The sequence below is a fragment of the Buteo buteo genome, chromosome 2 (assembly GCF_964188355.1).
Source record: "Buteo buteo chromosome 2, bButBut1.hap1.1, whole genome shotgun sequence".
Classification (NCBI taxonomy): Eukaryota; Metazoa; Chordata; class Aves; order Accipitriformes; family Accipitridae; genus Buteo; species Buteo buteo.
Window position 1 is genome coordinate 76,037,465 of NC_134172.1, and position 25,031 is coordinate 76,062,495.

General features: G+C 36.6%; 1 protein-coding gene across 1 annotated transcript in view; it reads right to left on the reverse strand.

Moving 5' to 3' along the window:
- Positions 1-1,085: 1,085 nt before the first annotated feature.
- TAF4 (TATA-box binding protein associated factor 4) overlaps positions 1,086-25,031 on the reverse strand; it is a 40,597-nt gene continuing 16,651 nt past the window's right edge. The window contains exons 3-16 of the mRNA XM_075020389.1: positions 19,935-20,101; positions 19,295-19,414; positions 17,415-17,534; positions 16,544-16,666; positions 15,389-15,478; positions 14,052-14,303; positions 12,443-12,587; positions 11,946-12,060; positions 11,155-11,324; positions 9,916-10,046; positions 9,152-9,277; positions 6,848-6,904; positions 6,647-6,766; positions 1,086-2,694 (exon numbers count right to left, since the gene is read on the reverse strand). Of these exons, the coding sequence (XP_074876490.1) occupies positions 2,527-2,694; positions 6,647-6,766; positions 6,848-6,904; positions 9,152-9,277; positions 9,916-10,046; positions 11,155-11,324; positions 11,946-12,060; positions 12,443-12,587; positions 14,052-14,303; positions 15,389-15,478; positions 16,544-16,666; positions 17,415-17,534; positions 19,295-19,414; positions 19,935-20,101 (1,904 nt within the window). The 3' untranslated portion in view covers positions 1,086-2,526. The remainder of the gene's footprint in view (positions 2,695-6,646; positions 6,767-6,847; positions 6,905-9,151; positions 9,278-9,915; positions 10,047-11,154; positions 11,325-11,945; positions 12,061-12,442; positions 12,588-14,051; positions 14,304-15,388; positions 15,479-16,543; positions 16,667-17,414; positions 17,535-19,294; positions 19,415-19,934; positions 20,102-25,031) is intronic.

Sequence of the window (25,031 nt, forward strand, 5' to 3'; positions counted from 1 at the left end):
ACAGATCTCTCCCTCCTCCCAAATCCCTTGGCCTCTCCAGCATATCGCTAAGCTACTACCTCTACTGAAGAGGGAGCGCAAAGTACAGCACACCATGTAATAACTTTAATTTTTCATACATGCCTTACCCCCAACTTGCCCTTGGAAGCAGCACCTGAAGGTCAGTTTCTTCCCAACTTACCTGCCACAGCTTTGCAGATACCAGTAGCTCAGTCGCTGGACAGCCAGTGGTGATTAACACTTACAACCAACACTTGTTACAATTAAAGGAAGGCTATGACAATGTTTTGGCCAAAAGTCAAAGTTGTTTCTTTCCACTTAATAACATTACACAATTTGAAAGACAGTTTGGAGTTTACAAACAATTAAAATCTTCAAGTAAGTGTCATACACGGTGACAGGTGAGTACATCTCTTTAGGAGCTAATCCATTTTTTCAGGGAGACAACTGGTCTCCTCACGTGGACCAAGTCAGTGCCGGGCCGAGTGCCAGTTCAATAGTAGTGCGCTTGGTGTAGTCGCCTGTAGATAAGATTTGTCTATATGCAAGAAATAATTATCAAATTAATATGATTTTTCTATTAATCTAATAGCAGGATTAGGCCCTCATGATTTGGAATTTATTTTTTTTTTTAAGTTGCCCATGAGAGGAGGAATTAAAAAAACAAAGCAAAAGCTAAACATTCATAACAGAGCATCAGAAATACACCTTCGCCGATTTTCACATTAATAAACAAAAGTGTGTCCCTGATTATATTCTTTAATAGTTGTATTCCAAATTCTGTGTTTTATGCCACACCTTCTTCTGAAAACCATGGTAGTTAATTGTGGTTGAGGGATTAGGTTGCCTTCAAGGAGAGGGTGTTTTATTAAACGTTCACTAGACAAACCAAAATACTTTTAAGAGCTCTTCAGAAACTTTCCCTGCTGAAAAAACAAAACAGAACAAACCCACTATCCATTGATCTTAGTCCAAGACCCCTAAGACAACAACGACATTTCAAGATTCATTACATACCTTCAAAACACTGACAAAACAAAACAATATAAAAAACCCAAAGTGCATCTTTAGGAAACAGCATCCCCTCAGGTAGACTAATCTTTTACTGTACCAAGAAAAATAAATCCAAGAGGAGAAAAGATTTAGAGAGAAAAATACATTAGCAAATACAGATAAATTTGTTTTTAATAAAGGAGTTAATTTTCTTTCAATCCTATATAAAACAATAGCAATTAAAAACTTCATTTTTGAAAGTAAAATATTTACATATGAACAAGTAACTGTGCAAAATTTACATGAAAAAAAAATGGAAAGACAGGATTTCCTAAAAGACAAAATAAAAGGGGTGTAACAGTTGTCAGGTGTTGATAAAAATACTGATCAGCATTCAGTTTACACGCAAGAGTTAAATTCTACCATGAGAGTTCACACAAAGAAAGCCAAAGTATTTACAGTCATAAAAGTACTATCAATAGACAATTTAATACAATAACCTCTGAAAATATAAAGAACCAATTAGTATATTTGTAATAAAAAAATAGGTACAAAGAAGGGACTTTGCTCTGGACATCTTTAAAGTAGGCCCACAGCTTGCATACAGTCTTTTAGCAAAATAATTATAGTTTACATAGCCATTTTTATGTTATGTGCCAAAAATTATGTACAATTACTGACAAAATACACCAACCATTTTTCAACACTTGATTCACACTGAGAAACAGTCTTTTGATGATTCCTCTCAACTTTGATTTTATTTAATCTAAGCTTTCACTTTAGCTAAAAAACACAGTGCAAGTAAAATATATTTATGCTGAAAAGGTTTCTCTTTTTTTCCTTTTTTTCCTTTTTTAACTTTACAGCTTTACAAACTATAGCAAATAAAATGCATTTTTACAGATGCTGCTAAAACATTCAGAAGTAACCCTCCTTTATGGGATTTCAGGGCCTCTAATAAGCAATAATGTGATTAAAATTGAGGTTATGTTTAAAATTAACTGTATATCCCTCTAGATTTTGAACATTTGGGGGAAAGATAAATATTCCTAAAAAATCAGTTTGCTTTGCTAACTGACTGTTTAAAAAAAAGCTAAATGAAATGAGGTCATCTGCTGTAGACATATGCCTATATAATTGATTTAGTTGAATAAAACTGAACTAAAATGCACAATTAATGTCGAAACTGCTACAGGGCTGACAAAGGGTAGCTAGTTATTTGCTAAACGATTCCATCAGTCTTTATATATGGCTTGTTTGGCAAGAAGGCCACTCAATCAAGAGATGAGTTAAAATTTAATTGTCCTTTTATAGTATCCACAGGCCTTGTAAGTATCCTCACTGTTACAGAAATGTATTTCTCTTATACTGAAGAGTTTATTTATAAACAGGAATATAAAACTGTTCCATGTAAAGAGGTGGTTGTTTTTTAAACAATATCCCATTTGCTTGTTACAAAAAGGCGTAATTTGCAAATATATAAAAAATGTCCTCAGGCGTCTCTCCGTCAAAAATACCTTGATCTTTTCCATTTTACTTAAGGAATGCTTTATATAGCAATAGTGAATGGCTTGTCTCTCGCTCATTTTCTAAACAAAATATGAGGTCCCTGAGGTTCACCCGCGTTATCCTTTGTCGCGTAAACTGTCTGGTTGTTCCAACTCCAGAGCTGCCTGGGACTGCTGCACTTGAACCGGATCCCTGCAAATGAGAAGAACAAATAAATCAGAACATGTCAGTGCTCCCAGGTATTCCAAAACTTTTCAGAGAAAACATGCAAGGTAAGAATTAAGTGACTATGTACAGGAAGCTATTAAACAGTATGCTGTATGCTACCAGATCAGAGGTTTCTTTTTAATTCTTATTTATAAACAATAGTTGAACAATTAGAACTTACAGTGACATTTAATATAGACAAAAACAAGCCCAAAGCACTGCTCTTATCTTTAGGAAGGCACTAAGGACAGGCAATCCCAGCAACCAAAACAAACGGAAGAGACAGTATTCTTCACAATGTCAGCATACAGATCCCAAGGGTAGCCCTGGAGTTCTGGACGAACTGGGGAGCAGTCCTATCCCCTGGACCGTGAGGTCTTGAATAATGTCCTAGAGATCCCCCCTGATCTTCATGGTAGGGTGCCATGAGCTCTCCTTTTGGTGACAACAGCTGTAACCAAGCTCAGGATTATGTTAAGAAGTAGCTATCCTAGACACAGGCATTCTCCAAGGATCTCTGAATTCTTCTCCATCATTCAGCAACACTTATCCCTCTGGTACACACTGGTAATTTTCCACACAAACTGGCAAGATAAACAAGTAGTATATTATTATATTTGTCACTTCAAAAAAAAAAAAAGTCCAGGAGAAAAAAAATCATTTGATATCTTTACAGATACCCACATCGTTCAGCTGTTTAGATGTACACTGCCTGGTGAGTTATAAAGCAAGTCTTCTGGGGCTAACTCCAATGCATTTTCACTGGCAGAAAACACAGTTCTGATAGGATACACACAATTAATGCAACTCTTCTATGACTACTGTGCTTTCCTTTATACAAGTAAGGAAATCCTGGAGTGCTTCAAAGTCACCAGCCATCAGGAACACTATCCAGCAACAAGGTGCCTCTGCCAGTAAAGATTGGGATTTGATGCCATCCTGTGCGCACGCACCAGAAACGCTTTTTTCGGCAGAAAGAGCGGTCCAGTCTGGGTTGAGGCTGGCAGAAGGGCACGGTCCAGCAAGGACAGCTAAAGAGTGGCATGGCTCAGAGCAGCAGCGACCAGAACCCCTCTGAAGCAGCCTCCCTGCTCCTCCTCGCCTGTAGCAGCAGTAAGGCACAGTCACCGGTAGATGGCACGCAGAGACCGAAAAGCCAACTTTCACCTCAAATTTTAAAGTCGGGAATCTTTTTGGCAGTTCCCTGTTGCTGATACCTTGTATCTTTGTGTGTGTTTATGTAAATAATGTTCCGAGTGACTGGAAACAGGTTATATTTCTGTGGCTTATCTATGGATTCTTTTTTACCTCCAATTTAACTTAGTAGGATAATGTTTTGTTTTCTTTTTTAATGGAACTTTGATACTTAATGACACAAGAAGGTCCAAATGCACTCCACTAGTGAATAAAGATTTATCTGCCTGAGAGTTTGGAGAATTTTAAAAGACTGTTCTAAATAAGAACACCCTAGTCTTGAGAAAAGCCAGAATTTAGAGTAGTGCAAAAGTCATGTGAATAAGCTGCTGAGGCTCACACTAATACAGTCCTCTCGATATTTGAAAGTAGTATATTTATGATCAGTGTACATTATTGATTAAGAAACCAATGTAAACTTGCTCTGGAAATTACCATCTCTGGGTTAGTAGTATACTGTATTCAGTGCAGGTGTTCCTGCTTCACCACACTGCTAACGGTGAAGTCAGACTTTTGTTTCACAAGCAAGTTACCTGTTGAACTAGCAAGCATCAAATCATTGAAATCCTGTAGTTAGAATGGTTTAAAGGCTGGATTTTCAAAGAGATATTTTAAGGCACTTGCACAACTTAGGTTGCCTAATTTCCATCAACTTCAATGGAAATTAGAAGACTCAGGAGAGCATTGGATGCTAACTAGATTTTGTCAAATGTATACATATGATTACTAACAAGACAATCGAAAGAATTGTTGGAAGGGTTTTTGGTTTTTAAATATTCTTTAGTAGAAGCTGAAGCCTGATTTTATTATGTAGACTATAATACTTTAAACGCAAAGGTAAAATTTCAGGAGTCTTTAAAGACACAGAACTCTGCTACTCCTACACACATGGAATAAGTTAGGAAGCTTTTTGGTAACTTTCAGTAAAATCACATGGACATAAAACTCTAAAACTGACAGCAACCTGTTTTGTTGAGTTCTGAAACAAAACAGTATGATTACTACTTAGAAGTGATTTTACATGTAATTAAGATTCAGCATTCCTAGACATCAAAAGCTTACATTTACAAATCTGTGTCTAAGTAATGACAAACCTTATTTTCCACACTTCTTGTAATATGCCTTAACTACAAACTGCATACAAATGGTGACAAGTGGAGCTCAATTTAAAAATGTCAAGTGACACAGCAGCAAAAGCACAGCTGTGAGTCTATCAGATCAAAAGCAGCTGGTTCTTAATTAAACAGACAAAAAGATTAGATTTCCAGGGAACCTGTAGTTAATTGGTTAACCAGTAAGTGATTAATCTAGGATAACTAAATTAGTCAGATTTAGATGAAATACAAACAAGTGTTCACAGTAGATGTAAAATACATTCCATAACCTAAGTGACATTAACAGGCATTAACGTTGCACAGTTGAGCATGCATAAGTAAGCAATGCCAACATTAACGCTGCATGAGATACTTCAGCGTATTCCTCAGAGACAACTTCATTTATATACACATCTTTGTAAAGTGCCACATTCTGCAATTTTTATAATTTTAAACTACATTTATAAACCTTTAATACAGTAATTTGTTAACTTATATAAAAAAGTCTTATTATCAGTAACAGGCATTTTAGTAAATTTCAAAACTGAAAATTACTTTAGAAAATGCTCAAGAGGCTTGGGTTTTTTTTCAAAATAAAAATAACATTTACTAGTATTCAGATTTTTTTCTCTAACATTTTATATCAAGCATGTGTAAATTATGGCTTCTAGCAATTCAGTATAAAACAAGGCGAATTATTTTGAAACAAGAGGCTTTTCTACAGTATAAATGCTTTAGCACTGAAAATTTGGAATGCTCAGGGAGTAATAAACAGAATTATTAAATTATAAATTACTATAAATTATAAATTATACCCTGTCACTTGCTATCAGACACAGAACTCTCAGGGAAAAATCCTCAAACTATGAAGAGAGCTTTTGGCCCTGTCAATGACAAGTTTCAAGAAGATTTTGTTCTTTTTAAACACTAGAGAAATCCCACATTGAATGTCTTCCATGCAGAAAGCAATTTTGTACCATTTCATGTTTATTAACTTGTTTAGAAATACAGCAGATAAATCTACCAATCCACCTGAATTTAAATTAACATTAAACTAATCAGATACTGAGCATACTGATACTTAGTCTGCAGAGAAACTTTTAAAAGGCCAGATTAAACAGTAGAATATATAAAGGATATGCAAGAACATCATAATCAGATGGAATTGGTCAAACTGATCTGCTGTAGAGATACTAAAACTAAGGCCAACCAACAGCTGAAGAAAGAAATCAGGCAAGTTCCTATAACCTGAAGCTCCTGCTGTCAAATTTAGCAGTGATTCAATTCTACCACTGCACCCACCTCAGCAGCATTACTCTGCACTCTTATTTAGTTATGTTGGCTACAACCACAACAGTCTCTTCCCAAAACTGTGGGGGTCCAAAAAAGCAGAGACTTGAGAGAACAGAGATGGTTTTTCTAACATTCCTCCAGTTCCACAAATTAGTGAATGACAACTCAAATTTTATTCCCTATGCCACTACACAGATGCTAAAAATTGATCCTGATCATGGAGCAAGCAAATTATCTGAATACAAAATACACTTCTGCCACTCAAAGCTTCCACAAACTAGGGAAAAAAAGCTCTGAACAGAAAGGTTTTTACAGACACTGACGCAGCAAAACCAAACATTACAATCACACTGTACCTCTGTCCCTGATCCAGATCCCGGTGAATCTATTTTCCTTTTCTTTCTGGGACCGATTGCAGCTAATGCAGTCAAGTTGGCATCCCTCTGTCTCATCTGTGCTAGCTCTTGTTGCTGCATCTGCATTTGCCAAAACAAGTACAGTTAATTATTGTTCTTTCGATTTCCAAAATAAAAGTTCATGTTAAGGTGAACACTTACCTCCTTGGCCTTCTGTTTCAACCTAAGCTGTTCTGGATCTTCTTGTCGAGATCGAGACTATGTTGATAAAGGATGAACATGGCATGGTTGGAGAAAAAGAAAGAAAAATTAATTCGGTTACAAAAGCAGTTAAAGATTACAAGTTTTACATAGCATCTGAAAGTTCTTCTTAAACTTCAGCAGGAAATGGAGAATACCTATCACTCCCAGAGAAGGCAACAGGGGAAAATAATTTTTAGAAATTAAAAGCAGTTTTCTATTTCTTAGTTTCAGGTATCTATTTTTGAAAAAGCATCCCCCTTTTCAGCTTTGTTAAAAATAGCCAAGGAATAGCTAAGCATTTATGCCTTAAGCGAAAGCATTATAAGACACAAATTACACAGATCTGTGAATTGAAATACAGACACTTTGCATATGAAAAAAGGAATCAGACCTGTACTTTTTGAAAAATTTCCTCCCCTTGCTGTGTAACTACGCACTTACTAAGAACGCATCTTTCCGCTACACTTACACATACAAGTCAGACTCCCGTTTGAACAAACTGCAGCTAACTGACCAACAGCCATTTACATTAGCAATTGCCCATTTCACTTAGGCACCTACCATTACTTGTACGTATCATACTTTTAGAATCATAGAATCATTCAGGTTGGAAAAGATCTTTAAGATCATCGAGTCCAATTGTTAACCTAAGTGTCAAGTCCACCACTGAACTGTGTCCCTAAGGGCCACATCTACATGTCTTTTAAGTACCTCCAGGGATGGTGACTCAACCACTTCCCAGGGCAGCCTGTTCCAATGCTTGACAGCCCTTTCGGTGAAGAAACTTTTCCTAATATCCAATCTAAACCTCCTCTAGCACAACTTGAGGCTGTTCCCTCTCGTCCTGCCACTTGTTACTTGGTTAAAGAGACTGACCCCCACCTCGCTACAACCTCCTTTCAGGCAGTTGTAGAGAGCGACAAGGTTTCCCCTCAGCCTCCTTTTCTCCAGATTGAACAACCCCAGTTCCCTTAGCCACTCCTCATAAGACTTGTGCTCCAGACCCTTCACCAGCTTTGTTGCTCTTCTTTGGACATGCTCCAGCACCTCAATGTCTGTCTTGTAGTGAGGGGCCCAAAACTGAACCCAATATTCAAGGTGCAGCCTCACCAGAACAGAAGTAACAGAATGTATAATTTAGCAAACTTTGTTGTCTAATACACATCTGCCAATTCATTTTTTGTGCTACATATATCAATTCTCTTAGTTTCTTGGTTTTTCTAAAAAGTCAACAAACAAAACAGGAAGAACTTCAAGACAGACTTTCATCCATAATCTCCCATAAGTAAAGATTAACTATCTTCAAACAAATCTTGACTGTTGTTAATCCCATACATTCTTTAGACCACCAACAACATAAATTATTTGAACTCAATGCTCAAGTACCCTTAAAATATTAAGCTTCTCCTAATGATTAACCTATGTCTTCCCTGCTGCACTTCAGGTGCAGCAAACACAGGGAATTATAAGAATATGCAAAACACAGTCATGAAGACCTATGCCTCACCCCAGTCTTTTCCCTTCCTGAAGTAAATGGATTTACTCTCTAACCTTACTTCATAGGTCACATTTCCTAGACCTTTAAATTGCTTTCCTTCTGAAGTCTACTTGGCACAGGGTCAAAAAACTTGATAGAGTATTCCAGCTCAGGTCTAACAGGAATCAACTGAAATGGAAGTGTGTTAGTTGACAACCTATGTGCAAACACTGCACTACAAAAGTTGGATTTTGACATTATCAACTCATACCAGATCACAAACCCAACAGAAACCTTAGGTTGTATTGTGAATTACTTCGAGACTGCTTCTGCCTAGTTAGTCATATTCATCCTATATTCGGGTCCCTGAGGAAAACCACAAAGTCTATTGCTTAGATTTGTGCTTACATCAACTGCTTCCTATTTATTTATTTCTCTAACTTGTAAGAATCTTTCTGAATTCTATTTCTAGTCTCTAAAATACCTGTAACCTCTCTATTCCATTGAAGAGTACCACCAGGCTATTAAATTCATCTTTTTCACAATGCAAAGTGCAAAAACTAAGTTTTAAGACCTACTTTAATCTGGGAACATGCAATGAGGCTGGCAAAGAAGCTCTCTCACATGCTTTTACCATGAAAAGCAGAACAGAGCTCTAGCTAAAGAACATATTCATCAAGCTCCATCTTTGAAGATTAGTCTTCCCCTTCATTGCAAGTGCTTTAGAATGAAAAGAAACTCTGCAAATGACACTTAGCAAACGTGAGTGAAATCCAAGCACTTGCCTTTGCTGCACGCATTAAAATTTCCCTTTCTTGTTCATCTTTACGCTGCTTTTCTATTTGATCAAGTTGTTCAAAGAACTTGAGCTGTGCCCGAACGTCACTTGCTTGTTCGTATCTTTCATCATCCTGAAAACACAGCAAATATGTTTCTCATTACATTTCTTAAAAACAAAGCTGTTAGCTTGTACTGTAGAACATATACATTTAAAGCTCAAATGTTCACTTTGTCCTTTTCAAACAAATAGCAAGTGTATATTTACACCAGTCAAACCAGCTAGAATTCTTAAAAGCATTTTGTTTTATTCCGTGAATCATCAGATTTTGACTTCTAAACTAATATCGTCACAGCTTTAACCTCACAAACATATTTCACAGAGGTGCATGGTTTTTCTAAATGCTGTTTAGGCAATTGCCTCTATTAAGAGTACACATCTGTCAGAAAGCAGTCTCTTGAGAATTCAAAGCAGTGCTTTTATCTGCCTATCTGACTGTACAATCACTCATCAACTCTAAACATTTGACATAATAAATAAAGGGGAGGACACAGTTTCTCTGCATTTGTTTTAAAAACATTTTGTATATGCAAGCTGAAGAGTTCTAGTCATCCATGTGTATTAATATCTTAATGTAAGATGAATCAGTTGAAGAGAACAACCCAACTTCACAGAATGAAGAACACCTGAACTCATGCATTAAAGCCAACATGATAGCCTGCTGAATTTGTGCTAACTTGCCATTTTATTTGTGCAATTAAATACAGTTACCTTGTAAGAAATATTCCTTTGTTGAGCAGTCTCTGATAATTTTTCCACGAGGTTTTGTAGTCTTTGTTGTGTCGCATGTGATACATAGCTAACTACGTCAGGATGGATTTCTGTTATTCCATGTTTTTTGCCTATGTTCAGGACAGAAGTCACTTGTTAAAAATGATTTTACAATACAGCTAAACATGTGGCTAATCTCAGTCATGGAAATTTAAATGCTGTTTGAAAAATGAGGCGTTCAGGTATTTCTCAGAGAAGCATTAAACAGGAAATGGTACACATATGAAAATTTACATTAGCTTAATGTCATGGTTTAACCCCAGCCAGCAACTAAGCACCACACAGCCACTTGCTCATTTCCCCCACCCAGTGGGATGGGGGAGAGAATTGGGGGGGAGGGATCCCTAAAACTTGTGGGTTGAGATAAAGACAGTTTTATAGGACAGAAAGGAAGAGAGTAGTAATGATAATAATAATAAAATGACAATAATAAAACCAAAAGAATTGGAATATACAAAACAAGTGACACAATGCAGTTGCTCACCACTCGCCAACTGACACCCAGTTAGGTCCCAAGCAGCAATCCACCCTGCCCTGGCCAACACCCCCCAGCTTATATACTGGGCATGACATCACACGGTATGGAATATTCCTTCCGCCAGTTTGGGTCAGCTCTCCTGGATGTGTCCCCTCCCAACTTCTTGTGCCTCTCCAGCCTTCTTGCTGGCTGAGCATGAGAAGCTGAAAAATCCCTGACCTAGCATAAACACCACCCAGCAACAACTGAAGACATTTTATCAGTGTCTTACAAACATTATTTCCACATCAAATCCAAAACATAACACTATACCAGCTACTAGAAAGAAAATTAACTCTATCCCAGCCCGAAACAAGGACACTTAAAATTTATTAATAAATGCTGTATACTACAGTATAAGAAATTATTGAAGAATGCTTTTTGTTCCACCATCAATTCTAAACTAGTAAGTAAATATGATAAAAGTGTTTCTGGATTTATTTTTTAAAAAACAAATGTCATTATTTTTGTTACGCCTTATCAGTCCCTTGACACTATTCTACTTTCATAAGCTGAATGCTTGCCGACAAGCATCCGAATATACAAAAGGTAACAACTCTGGCAACTTTACACCATTCAAAACAATTTCTATGTAAAATGTCTTCAATTAAACCCAAGACTGGTGAAATTTGTTTATTAAAGTTCAAGAAAAATCAACATACCTATTTCTAATATCCTTCTTTGTAAAGGTGCCGGGAAAAGGAAGGTTTCATCTTTACAGGACCTTGTTAATGTGCCCACTAGCTCAGAGTTTGTTGCCAATATCCGAGCACTTTCTTCTGACAGGTTGACTCCAGCCATTGATGCAACATCATTAATGTCATCATCATCCCTTAAGAAAGGAAAACTCATTATAATCATAACATTTAGTGCTTATCTGCACACACTGCTACAATATCACAGCTCCATATAACGAATTCCACAGTAAACCTGAATACTTTATTTCATTTTTGCATTTTATTTGCTTTTATTATATGATAAAATGAAACTAACATAATTTGATTCCAAAGAGCACTAAAAGTATTTTCGCAGTTTTGTACTTCCTAACCATTTTCCCAAGATCCTTTCTTATTTAATGTTTCAACGCCTTGAGAAACAAGAGACCAGACACAGCACTACCACAAAACAATAATAAACTCCACTCATCACTGTAAGATAGGCTGTACATCTGAATAACCTGAACAGAGTTGAGAAGAATGAAGGAATGAATTCTGTTTGTTTGTGAGGTTTGGTATTTACCCTTAGTGCCAGCTAAATGCTAAAACCAGTCTGGCACAACTAGGTCCACAGCTATTTGTTAGTCTTTAATAAAGTAGCAAACCTGCCCACAGAAAATCCACCTCTAGTTCTTGCAAGTTTACCCAGCCTGATTCAGCACCACTGCAGTAAGTAGACAGATTCCCACTGAGTTCAGCAGGCTGCCCAGGCAGCAAATAAGCATACAGTTCCTCACCTAAAAGAGCCTCCCCCAGGTTCCTTCAGTTTATTCTTCTGAGCAGCAGCTACTTGTGTCGAAACAGTGGCAATAGCTTTGTTTCCAGGTAATACTGCTGGTTTTACCACAGGTACTGCAAGAAGAAAGACAAGATTTGTACTTCACCAAATCTGTATCACAGTTCAGATTTACAAGCCAGTCGTGGGTAGTAATGGCAATAGGTCTGGTGCAAAAACTTTACTTCAGTAGTTTCTGTCAGCATTTCACCCATCAGGAAATGGACAGGAACCACAGGACCCTTCCACACAATTCCAGTACCCAAACAGTTTCTCTGACTGTAAACGCTGCCCTGACATGTGTGTATCCCCAGCCACTATGGCACCATGCACTGAAGATTTTAGCAATAGTACAACAGCCATCATACAGCTACAGGACACTTAAGAACTGACATTCATAAACCAGACTCCAGTTAACGCTATCAAATATGGCATATACCAAGTATCTTGACCTCTTACCTGTCTGAAGTTGATTCAGTTGAATTTGAGGAGTAGTGAGCATAATACGACTATGTGGTTGCCGCAATGCTACCATTGGTGTCTGTGTCAACGTTACCTGTGGAGGCCTTATCAATGCCCCTGCTTTTTGAGACTGTTGGATAACCTGAAAATAATAACAAAAAAACAACTCTAAACAATCTGAGAAATAACTAAGGCTAAGAATCAGGTGGGAATAACAAACCCTAACAATCAACTTGTAAGTTGTGATCATAACACATCTGTTCATTGATCTGAATCAGCACATGTTAAGGTATTTAAAAGTTTCTTTAGATAAATCATACCTTACAGGAAAAACTAATATTCCACTTTCTGTGATACAGAAAATAAATCAGTAACCTATTTCTATTAAAAAAGAAAAAAAAAAACCAAAACCCCAACAAACATCTATAATCACAAAGGGCCAGTTAAAACTTTCTACATAAGGCTTCTACATTAGAGATACAGAGACAAACTGGATCTGCCTGAACAAACTCTAGAACTAAAAATAGTAGAGACATGATAAAGATAATCCAGCTGATTCTACGTATGCTGTTTTCATACAGAATCAGCATAAGCTACAGCCTTGCAGCTTTGTACTATTGGATTGTTAGGTTAGACTGAGTCTCAGGCAACTGTAGCTATACTGCTTCTGAACATTAACTCATAAAAGTAGGGTTGCGTGGCAATGCTACCAAAGCCATTTATGCAAACTTGTCTTCTGGCCTCAACTAGTTTTCAGAAACTTACTTTCAAACTAGTGTAAAGAAATCTACCAACTCTGCCTGTTTTGCAAGCTCCATTTCTGTAACTCCACAAGCCTTTCTTTTGCTCCTCTTGCCACTATTTTATATACTTATTTTAGTTAAAGGCCAAGCTATTTTCTTGTAAATCCAGCACTAATCAGTCAATGTTCAGTTTTTATTCCTTCCCTAGGTTCCTAACCTCTTTCTATAATAGCCAGGTTATAAAGGCAGTAAGACCAATATAATCACTAGTTTTTCTCTCAAGGTAAATGAAAAATATTTGTGGATTGACAGAACAGATCTCTCCATTTTATGTGAAAATTTATGGACAGAGCAGCTTAGATGAATGATGAACATTCTACAGGGAACGCTGAAGTACTAAGTAGCAAAAAACCCCTAGTAATTTAATAATGTATTTTAATTAATACACATCCTAGAAAAAGCTTGCACTCAGACACTGCTTTGCTATGAGAAGAGGAAAAAAGGTGCTGCACATTATACTGTTCTTCTTTGGTTTATGTCCAAGGCCTAAGAAAGTTAGTCTTTCTCCTCTTTTGGGGTAACCTGTTGTTAGACTTATGAAATGAAAGATCCTCCAAGAACACTGCACTCTCATGGATATGTAGTGATTGAGACAATCTGCCAATATTTCATGCTGAAAGAGTAAATAATATAGTACTTTAAGCAAAAATAGATTTTAAATTAGACTTATTTTTCTTAGTAGCTAGTTTCTCTAAAGAGGTCAAAGATCTCTGATTGAGCTTAACCACCAGTTTAAGAAGAAAAGTTACTATTATCAAAAAAACCCCTGTGCAATAACAGATGATGCACTTCAGCTTACGTACCAGTGGTGTAGACTGCCCTTGTTTACTAACACCAACTTGTGTAGGCTGAGTTAGGCTGATTACAGGTTGTTGGAGAGTACTCGTTACAGTTGCAGTTGCCTTCCCTGCTGTGCGCTGAACAGAGGAGCTTAGAAGCACCGCTGCAGATGGAATCGTTGCTATCGTTGCTTGTGTTGTTGGCTGCTGCTGTTGACTTTGTTGAATGAAAGCTGCTGAATCTGGTGTTAACTGTCTCAAGGCAGGTAAACTCCTCTGAAAAGAGGAGAGAAAAGAATTTGCTTGAGTATTTTAATCCTAGATCACACAAGAAAACATTAATTGTAAAAAGCAATGCATTTCATTTCAGTCCATTGTATCAGTCTTAAGTGCACCTGAAAAAACATGATAGCCATGCTCACAGGAATACCATGCTACTTCATATTTAAAGCTAGACAGAGTTACAGTACCTTTAGGTGTGGAAGCTTGGTATCATGGGCATCTAGATTATGCAAGCCTATCTGAAACCCCTGGTATGTATTTAACAATCCAAACCCATGCTGCCTTCCTCAGTTGCATTCCTACGTATATACCAAGCTATAGCATGTGATGGCTTAAAAGACCTACTAGAACACCAGTGAAGATTTCAGAATAGCTCAGAGACCACAGGTTTTTTACCAGATTCTTACATTAGTTGTTTTCTTGTGGTAATAATTTTTGTCCTCATGAGCAGCTCAAGGTTGAACATCCCTTATTCATATATTAGTCAAGGAGAGTTATACTCTTACCATACAGTGCTGTTGTATTTTCTCCAATTTTCAGATGGTAAATGTTTTGGAATAAACATTATTTTAAGATCTGTCCAATTACTATAAAATTTATGACAAATGGGATTTATTATTGAGAGGTGATAAATTTCCTGTTTATCCACACAAACAGGTATACAGCACAGGCAAAAGAGTATGAGTTTGTCCAGTAGGTACATTTCTGTATCATTCAATCCTTTGTTTTCTTTCCAAGACTAAAAAGAGGATAATAAATCAATTCATAGGTTTGGTGCTATGGAAAGAAACTGCTTGTAAGTCATAGAAAGAAAACTTTTCAGATTTCTCAAAAGAGCTATGATGTGACACTATGGTAGAAATTACATTATTGACTGTGACAATGATTCATACCAGCAAACTCCTGGAACCAAGAGGTAGAAATATTTTTTAAGGGAGCAAAAGTCCAACCAGGCACCATTTAAAATTTCCATTTACACCATTTTGGAATTCCATCTATACTGGTAAAGGGTGTGCTTGTTTTCATTACTGCTGATATATAAGCACAGAAATATGTAAGGACTAGCAAACACAAGTTACCTTCAGGAAAGGCACAAGGTAAGGTTGAGGTGAAGAATTAAGTTCTCTGTACAGCCTACTGGTAAAGTCTTCTGCTTCGATTTTTCCATCCTTCAAAACAGAAAATCCAAATGAATGAACTTGTAGAAATTAACTTTTACACATACTCAACACCAAAAAAAAATTTAAGACTTAACAATTTATTGAAAATAAGTGGGTTTATCATCCATCACTGTTTAGTTGTCAATAGCTTTATGGTAGTGTCTAATTTTACTACAAATCTCAACTACTAAGACCTACAGTGCCATCTTCCCTTTTCTTCATCCTGTCTTTCAGGCAATTTTAAGAAACATCTTCAGTTGTTCTCGCCATTACAGGAATGTCCTATCTATAGATTAAAGGGCCAGGTGGAACCTACAGGAATACTTCATGTGACCTGCAATCAGTCAACGATCAATTGCTCAGAACAGCCAGGCAGCCCGATCTCTGGTGTTCTCTTTTCCAAAGGTACTATAGTTCCTCCATTTCAAATAACTAAAAGTTGTGCCCACCATATGCTCAAAAGGCAGATGTCTCTCACAAAACTAAATGTTTATCCCTCATGGGAAGGGAATACTTTGAATACTTTTTACTTTGAATTTTGGTCTTGTGACAACCACTGGTTATCACGTGATAACAACTGGAATACACAGCTCTACCTTAACTTAAAGGTTGCTAACAACTAGGCTAAGCAATACCAGTACTCATTCTATAAATACTAAGTATGTCAAGCTTTTACATTAGCTTCAGATAATATTACTTACTTCTTTTTGCAAAAAATTGTGATTTCCTACACTCAGCTATTGCACTAGCTGTAGTGTCTTCCCTCAAGTACATAATTCATATTTTTATTCACTGTTTTATCAATAAAAAATGTAGAATTTGAAGAGTCACCATTTACATTACTCTCACTTCAATTTAACTCACGTTCTCATGCATGAATATGAGCAGTAATGTCTCATTTACAAGTTTAAAGGAAAATTTATGCATGGATTTTAATTCATAAGAAGCAAAGTTTCAATTTGATTTATCTCAGATTTTATAATCTCCTTCCTCTCAACCCCCCCCAAACCCTCAGTTTTGAGTCTAAATTTGCCCAGATACTGTTTCTTACAGCTTTTAATGAACTTTTCTTACCAGCAGGTTCTGTACCAATTCTTTCACGTTAGCTGCAGTCTCTGAAGACTGTTTTCCAGATGATGCCAGTTTTATTAATGTGGACAGAAAGTTTTTGCATTTCTTCACATTTTCCATAGTTTCCTGTTACAGCAGGAGGAAGGGGTAGAAAAGAAACAGAAAAGGGAAGATAAACTCTTTTTAATACATGATCTGAGCGTATACTCTGAAAAATATAGTCCTTCTCTAGTTCATCACTACATAACATTATTTATAGATTCACGTCCCTCACTGCTTAAGACACAATCAGACTGAAATTATTATTTTGCTTCATATATACATATGTATTGTATATTTTTGTTATCAAAATTTAATAAATTATGATTCTTAATGAAGTTAGAAAACACCAAGTATTTTAAGAATGGCACATTGCTATGGGAAAATATGCATTTTAGCAGGACAACAAATAGCAAAGCTCCTCCTTCCCAGTACATAGCATAGGGCACAGATTCTCCCTGTTTTGCAGTCCTGGAAACATGCATCTTGAATGAGTCAGTTCCAGCTTTTTATCCCTTCTCATACTGATCCTACTCTGCAGTGCTGAACAATTCACTTTTCTATAAGATACAGCTAGTATGCTTTAAAAAAAAGCAGTGCTTTAAAACTGTTACAGAAATCAAAATTAATGTGTCAACAGCTGTCAAAATTCAAGTGAACTGTGTTCATGCTTTATAAATTATATGGTTCTATTAAAAGTTTACCTATAATTCACAGAACTGCATCTTTACTACTCTCCACTCCGATACGTGTTTATGTGCGTGTATGTATGTACATGCACACATGTATATGTGAATGAACAAAAAAAAGGTTCTAAATGCACTCAGTATCTTACTGTGGCAGCAGTGGAGGTTGCCGTTGTTCCTTGCACTGTTCTCTGAGGAGTTCCAGTTTGTACAGCTGTTGCTGTCCCCAACGTAGTTGTTTGTGCAGTACCACCCAGAACAATCTGAGGCTGCAGAGAATACAAACATAAGATTATTTTACTTGGAATGTACCAAAACGTGTTTTCCTGAACCATCAAACAGAAACTGAGCCACAGGACAGTAGAACACCTTTCACAGCTACTATAAAAAGAAGTTATATCTGCCATCTGTTGCAGTGGAAAGAAAGAGCCACCAGATGGCACAAAACACTACACATTCAAAACTGAAATCCTAAAAGTTGATTAAGAATCACACGCTTTTGGGTTACCGAATAAAATGGCAAAATAATACCATAAACATAACCTCATACACTATGGTTTCAAAACACAATTAAAATGAGTACTAAATTTCTGTGAATGCAATAGCTTTTTTTTGCCTGTTCCCTTAAATGCCACTTTCAGAGGGAGGAATTTCTAAAAAGGCACAACAGACACAAAAGCTCAGGTCTTATCTAGGTCTTTTTGATAAACAATGGGATAAAACATTTCTCTAGTTTTGTAGACAAGTTGGTAATTTAAAGTAGGAATACCACCTTTAAAGAATCAACATTGTAAACAAGAGCTTTTCACATACACAGTTCATTCATGGACTTCCAACACAATCTAATTACTAACAACAACCCAATCAGAGAGACAGTAATTCTTACCAAGCTAAAGCTAGCTCTCAGAATTTTAACAAATCATTTGTAAACTTGTTCTTTATATAAAGATGCACAAGAAAAGAGACTCCAGTGCTGCCAAAGCTAACTTTCATTGGTATTTTGGGAGACAGAAAAGGAGACAAGGATTCAATTTGTCTCATTTTTTTGAAATCAGGATAAATGAAGTCCATGGTATGCTCATTACAGCAAAAAATATGCAGATGGAATGATTTTTCTTGTCCAGTATAACAGCAGTGCAAATTAAGGAGACTCAGTTAGGTAAATTAATTCTTAGATCTGGAAAGATCACTGGCATAGGCAAAGGCTCTCTGAGGGGAAAAAGGTTAACTGGATGCATAGCAAAACCTGCATGTTTTAAATTAAAACTCTCTAATCCTGTCTACTCAAAGGATGAAGAAAGCACAATGAAACAGATTAGGCGACAGCAATCATATTGTATCACTGTTGCCTGGAAGCCATGTGGAGAATTTCACACTTTTGCACTGTGTTTTAAACTCACACCATCACCCCTCAAAAAAAAAAAAAAAAATCTACAAGAAAGCCTATCATTAATACAGGCCAGGCTATTAGAAGAGAGCCCACATACTAAGACACCACTATTTATCCTTGAGTTATCAGAATCTCCCTAAGTATACAGACCAAAGCAGAGCCTCGTGAAAGAGGGAGAAAGAAGGCTTGTGGAAGAGAAGGCTACCAGGGCAGTCTTTTTTGTAATTGTAAATTTTGCTGCAGAATTCAGAGGACTACAGATCCATCACAGGAATAACATCACAGTTCCAAATCTGAAGGGAGTTGGTGTCACTTTCTTGAGGCAGAAAGCATAAAGGTATTTTATTTTAGTCAGTTCTGAGATTATACAAATTAATAACAGGGTATGTTTAAATATACATGCATATAGGTATAATATGAAGTAATAATAATAATATAGATATTAAAATTTATACATATACATCCAAAATATAGAGTAAATTGAGGTCTGCAAATATTTTAGAAAGGGTAATCCAGAAGATATTTCTTCCAGGCACTTAGCAATCACATTTCCTGTATTTCTGACAGTCTCAAGCAGGTTTTCAGCTAATCTTAACAACTGATATATCTCATGTATACATTTCTTTTCTACAAACTCACTTGCACAACAGGAGGACGCTGTAGCGTTGTTGTGGGTTGCACTGTTGTTTGAGCCTGAGACACTTGCTTGATAATAGTAGTTGGTGTCACCTGTCGTGCAATAATAGGCGTTCCTGGAGCCTGGGGAAGAGGGAAAAAAAACCAAACACATTAGTTCCTATATTTAAATAGTATCTACATTATCCAGTATTTTGTTTCTGGATAGTTGCCATTATTACAGATACAAAGGAATGCATCTGGACCACTATAAAACTGCGAGAAGGATTTTTAGTCTTAACTTAATGCAACTGTGATGATCTCAGTATACATATCCACTTTTTTCTTTTAGTTTTATAAAGAATAACGATTCTTTGGGGAAAAGAGTTCTCGTGTTAACCATATATGGTCTTGAATGGTCTTCTTTATATCAGTTTTAAACTTAATGCCATTCAGCTAGGTAAAAATATTTTTGATGAGTAACAGCCAAACTGTAACAGAATTAGGAACAAAACGCAATGCCTACGCCATGTGGAAAAGCCTGTATAGCACCAGTTTGATCAATGGTTTCTTCAAATCACTAACATCATACCTTACTTCCTGCTGTATTCTTCACAGGGAAAAAAATCTCACAGTTTTTAACACTACAAATTACTGAACTAACCTGCACTGTTGATATCTGCACTGGAGGAGCACTGGTAGGTGTAGCAGGACGAGGAGTCATAGTATTTTGAGGCTGAGACTGGGCATGTGCCTGTGCTTGCATCTGTGCCAAGGCTTGTTGAGGGATCATCAGCAACTGCCCATTCTCACTACGCACAAGGACCATGCCTGTTAAAAAAAGAAATTAGTCAAGAAACATACATCCTTTTCAAATATGAAAGAACATATTTTTTCAGGTTTTTTATCCAAGTTGGATACATACAGAATTAACGTACTGTTGAAGGACTACAGAGCTAACAAAAGTGGTTTAGAATAAAGCAAAATACCCAGCTACATTATCATATTTTGTATAGAATAGCTTAATTACAGAAATACTCTTTCTCTACCAAAATGCTTGGTATGGAGTGCATCAGAACAATGAGTCGTATTCGCCCTAACCAAAAAATTTCATGTGACTAGAGGTTAAAATTAGCAATCATGTAAAAATCCTACCTGCTCTTTACTAAGAAATTTGTTTTACGAAACACTGCAAATAAAATAAAATCTTGCCATTAGACAAGATTCCTGTTAGTTTTTCTTTAAGGGGGGGGGGGGGGGAATCAAACATAGGCTTCACCATCAACAGGAACACAATTGTCTAAGTTCTAAATTAATTTCCCATAACAAATTTAGTAATGAAAGTGGCTATAAAATCATAATCTTTCTCATGTGCATCCGCAACAGACTGCATTGTGCCATGTTACACCCCAAAAGAAAAATAAAATGGAGAGGGAAATGAGGCAGTCATTCCCTGCTCAGTCACTCAGATCAATAGACTTAACCCCACAGGGTAGCTATAGGGAACCAGATTTTAACAGGCAGATTTTCAGATGATTGTCTTTCTTGAAGGCACAAACAGGATCTGGACAACATGAACTCTTTTCCAAGACCTCATTCATTCAGCATGCCTCAGTCAGTCTACGAGAGCCTCAGGACCTCATCAGCTCTGAAAAAGCCACCTAAGGAAACATACTGGGCACTCAAAATTAGTTAGCCTTTCTGAGCAACAAACTACAGGAGGAAACTTCACCATGAAAATCAAGAGGCACTACTGAAATCATAAAGTTTTTCTTAAGTGTTGTTCTATGAATAAAAAGTCTATACATGTTCCCCAACAAATCTGGAGATCTGGTCTATGCCATCTCAGAGCATGACTACTTCAAAAGAATCAAGCTTTTGTTTGCTTTTCTATTCAGATGAAGTGCTGAAATGTTTATAGACAACGCCTTAAACAGTTTTCTTGGACTGTTTGAAAATTAGCGTTAAACTGCAAAAAATCCATATACCAATTTCTACAAAAATTAGTTCAAAAGAAAAAACAGATTATATTAGTTGATTTGCCCCTAATTTTATCCTTACATTCTCTACATTAACTCTCTTTTAATGAAGCAGAGTCACACAGAGACATTAAACTAGTTTACATTAAAAAGGTGACTTTCCACTGCGACTTATTTAGAAGTGTTAAGGTGGGACCGCAACGTGCTATGGACAAGAGTTACACCTAGAAACAAATATTCTCAAACTGCTTTTCTGTAGGAAAGGTGGGGGGGATGGGGACGGGACGGGGGACGACTTATTTATAATCTTGCAGACTGTAGAAATAAATACTCTTAGTTTAGCTGCCCAAAAAAAACATTTTCCAAGCCATCCCAAAAAGTAAGGTCTTTTCTCCTGTAACTTATGTAGGGAGAAGCATTTTCATTAAAACAGCAAAGCCATACACCACCACCACAGCTTACAAGAAATTTAAAAACCTCAATAGCGAATACAGAGCTTGATCCTGTCAGCTGCTCATTAGAACCATCACTACTACTTTCTCACCATTAGCCTCATGCTACAGGGAGGGGGCTACTAACAAAAAAACAGAGAAATTCAGTATTTTAAAAACTAGAGAGTGACCTGCTACTACATCAAGCTAATTCCTGCACAAACAGAACTTGGCACCCTCTTCCAATGTGCAAACATAAAATCTTGGGAAATGAACTCATGTTGCCCATTTTTGTCATCTCTCATAATAATTAGCTGAAGAAGCTAAACACTGAATCAGTGGAAATCTTCAATATTATTATAACTGAAAACATCAGTACAGTGGAAGTCTGATTAGAGGAGCTATTTTCAAGTCAATGTCAAATATTAAGGCTTGTTGATTACCATTTAGTTTCTAGCAACTGAAAAGGCCCAATGCAACTATACATGCCTGTGCTTTCAGAAGCCCTTAACTGTCACAGAATTATATTGACATCACATAAGAAACTTTTTTCTTAAAACTCACCATTTTGGGGATTCCCTAGGATATTCTAGGGCTAAGGTACCAACCAAATTCTTTAAAGAGTTACATATTTTTTCCTTCCAGAAGCAACGTAAGAGATACTAACTGTAGTTTGAGGTTTGGGATGGGGGGGGGGGGGGGGGGGGGGGAGTGTTTTTTAAACTTCTCTCTCAGTGCAAAAGTGACTAAGGTTATTTGAAAGTGCCAACCCAAAGCAGCACACCTGCATATAAGAACCTTTATAGCATCAGGTACCAGCACACAGCTCTAAGCTACCTGTTCCAGCCTCCAGCTCAATACACACATCAGGCTCAAGAACTACACATCAGTGTCCTGCAACAGCATAACCACCCCTCAGGACACCAGTACTATCAACTCATTGGTTTGCTCCCCAAAACATGAATGAGAGAAGAGAGAAAAGAAGGGGAATAACCACAAAATGAAGGTTGACTACCCCTGAAGAGCAAGCACAATGTCTGAACAACGAAATAGTCTCCCTGAGCTACATGCAAAATTAGAACATGCCTACACATTAACATAGCACAACTGCTGAAATAGACAGTTGAAAAGCGTATTAATGTGAGCTTTAGAAAACATATCAAGAAAGTTCAATTTTTGGCAGCAGACAGACGAAACAATCATTTGGAATTCAAACCCTGACTCTAAGCACTATCCTGCTAGATTTCTAACTATGCAAGTCTGAACCTTCCCTTAAGTATTTAAGTCATAATAAAAAAGTAATTCATACAAAGCTACATTCATATCTGTCCCTATTTAAATAGTTTTTTTACACTGCACTCATATTTGATACACAGTTATTTTCAATTTATACAGTTTCTAACATGTCTTTAAGTTAGGGTCTACCATTAATAGATAAATTGCTGTGCATACTTAATGGGCTATATAAAAACATAAAGACAATCAAACATTACAAACATCAGACTAGTCTTGCATAAACTTTAATCATGGTATGATGACATAAGACATTTTACCTGCTTGAAATTATACCTTGTTAGTATACGGGTGATTTCAGAGAAGGTGTAAAAATTCAGACAGTAATGAACTTTGTTATTGAAATTTCCGTGCAGAAATTCACTAGTAATACAGTGTGCAAGCAAGTAATTTTTGACTGAACACTTAACACCTCTCCAGCCTTGCTAAGAGTTCTTTAAAAAGGGAGATAGAGCTGCTCTCTCAGTTTCTCTCCCCCCAGCCCAACTACAGACTCTTTTCCAACCCAATTAGCTAAAAAAGAAACTCACTAACCCAAAACTATACCCAAGCTGGCATTAAGTGGATTTTCAGTGAATTTCAGAAAGCTCATTGGAGCTAACTTGATTAAGAATTAAAAAGAAAGTACCATTTATTTCCTGCTTCTAAACAAAGTCAATGTAGGACTGTAACAGCCCCCTCTCTCCACAGATACATTAACCATCTCTCAGCTGAAAAAAAAAACAAACCCAAACACCCAAACATTTCTTTCTCTTACATTCCAAAACTTATATTTTAAGTATTTAAATACAGATAAATATCATAACCTCAAACTCTAATGCATAAGGGTGCCAATGCTGTATGAACCAGATCAGAAATGACTACCAGGTACTAGAAGACAGCTAGAATTGTACCAAGGTATCTCACTTCTCTAATTAAATTCAGCAACATATTTAAAGTAAGGATGAAAAATATCGTTCCATTTCAAGTCTACCATCCAGTTTTTTGTCCTACAAATGGATGAATTGCTATTTGAGACCAAGCAGCTAATAAAGATCATTCGAAATGTTCAATTCGGAAAAGGTGTCAATAAAACTTGACCATTTTAAATCTCTCTGCCTTCTTTTTCCTAGAAAGTCTGATCACATGTACTCTAAAATCACATTCACTATTAAAAATGCAAACATTCAAGCATTCTTTCCAAGTCTCTCATTAAAAAACTAATTAAAATTAAAATTAATTACCATTTTTGTTAGAAGTTAGAGGCTTAAGAGAATCCTGAAAGAGGCTCATATTTTAGTTTGAATTAAACAATTAATCACGGCTCCAAATGAAGGATTAACAAAATTGAGTTGGATTGCTCCTTACACCAAAAAGACTTGTGCTCCTGACTAGTACAATGGTCATCTCATGTATTCTTGTTGTGGAGACCTTTCCAGATGTCTCCTGTTTTCAAGAGCATTTGGATGGAAAAGTTCATTATTATATGAAGCAGCTGCATGATTCTACACTGTGTCGTCTTTGCCTCTTACTATTTGTATTTCCATTTGCTAATGGCATTTCCATATACTAAGTGTTCTACTTTGGGGTTTGTTTGTTTGTTGGTTGGTTGGGGTTTTTTTAAATAATAAAATTTGTAAAATCTTGCACTGGAATAAAAAGTGAAGAGTTCCTGACAAGTCAGAAAAACACAAACCAGGCTTTTTTTCTAATGTCTTCCTCTACCTTCTTTCTTTGAAACATGGCTTGCCTTAGCAAAGGCTACAGAAAAATAATTATCAGAATAATAAAGGAAGAAGAATAAGAAAATATTTTGTAGCCTTTGCAGACCACTGATTATTTGTGTAACTCCTGAGACATACAGCTTTCTTGCCAGAGAACTTCTACATCCAAAAAACCCAAACGAAAACAGTTTCCTGTTTTGTTACCAGTTTTTGCTGGTAAACCTAGTTTAGTAATATTTATAGGAGCTGGACTTCTCAATGACAGAGTTAAAACTTTCTGCAGATACAGCAGGCATCTTCAGATTACTGTTCTGAGGAAATACACAGTCCAGCAAATTGTCACCTCTGACAACCA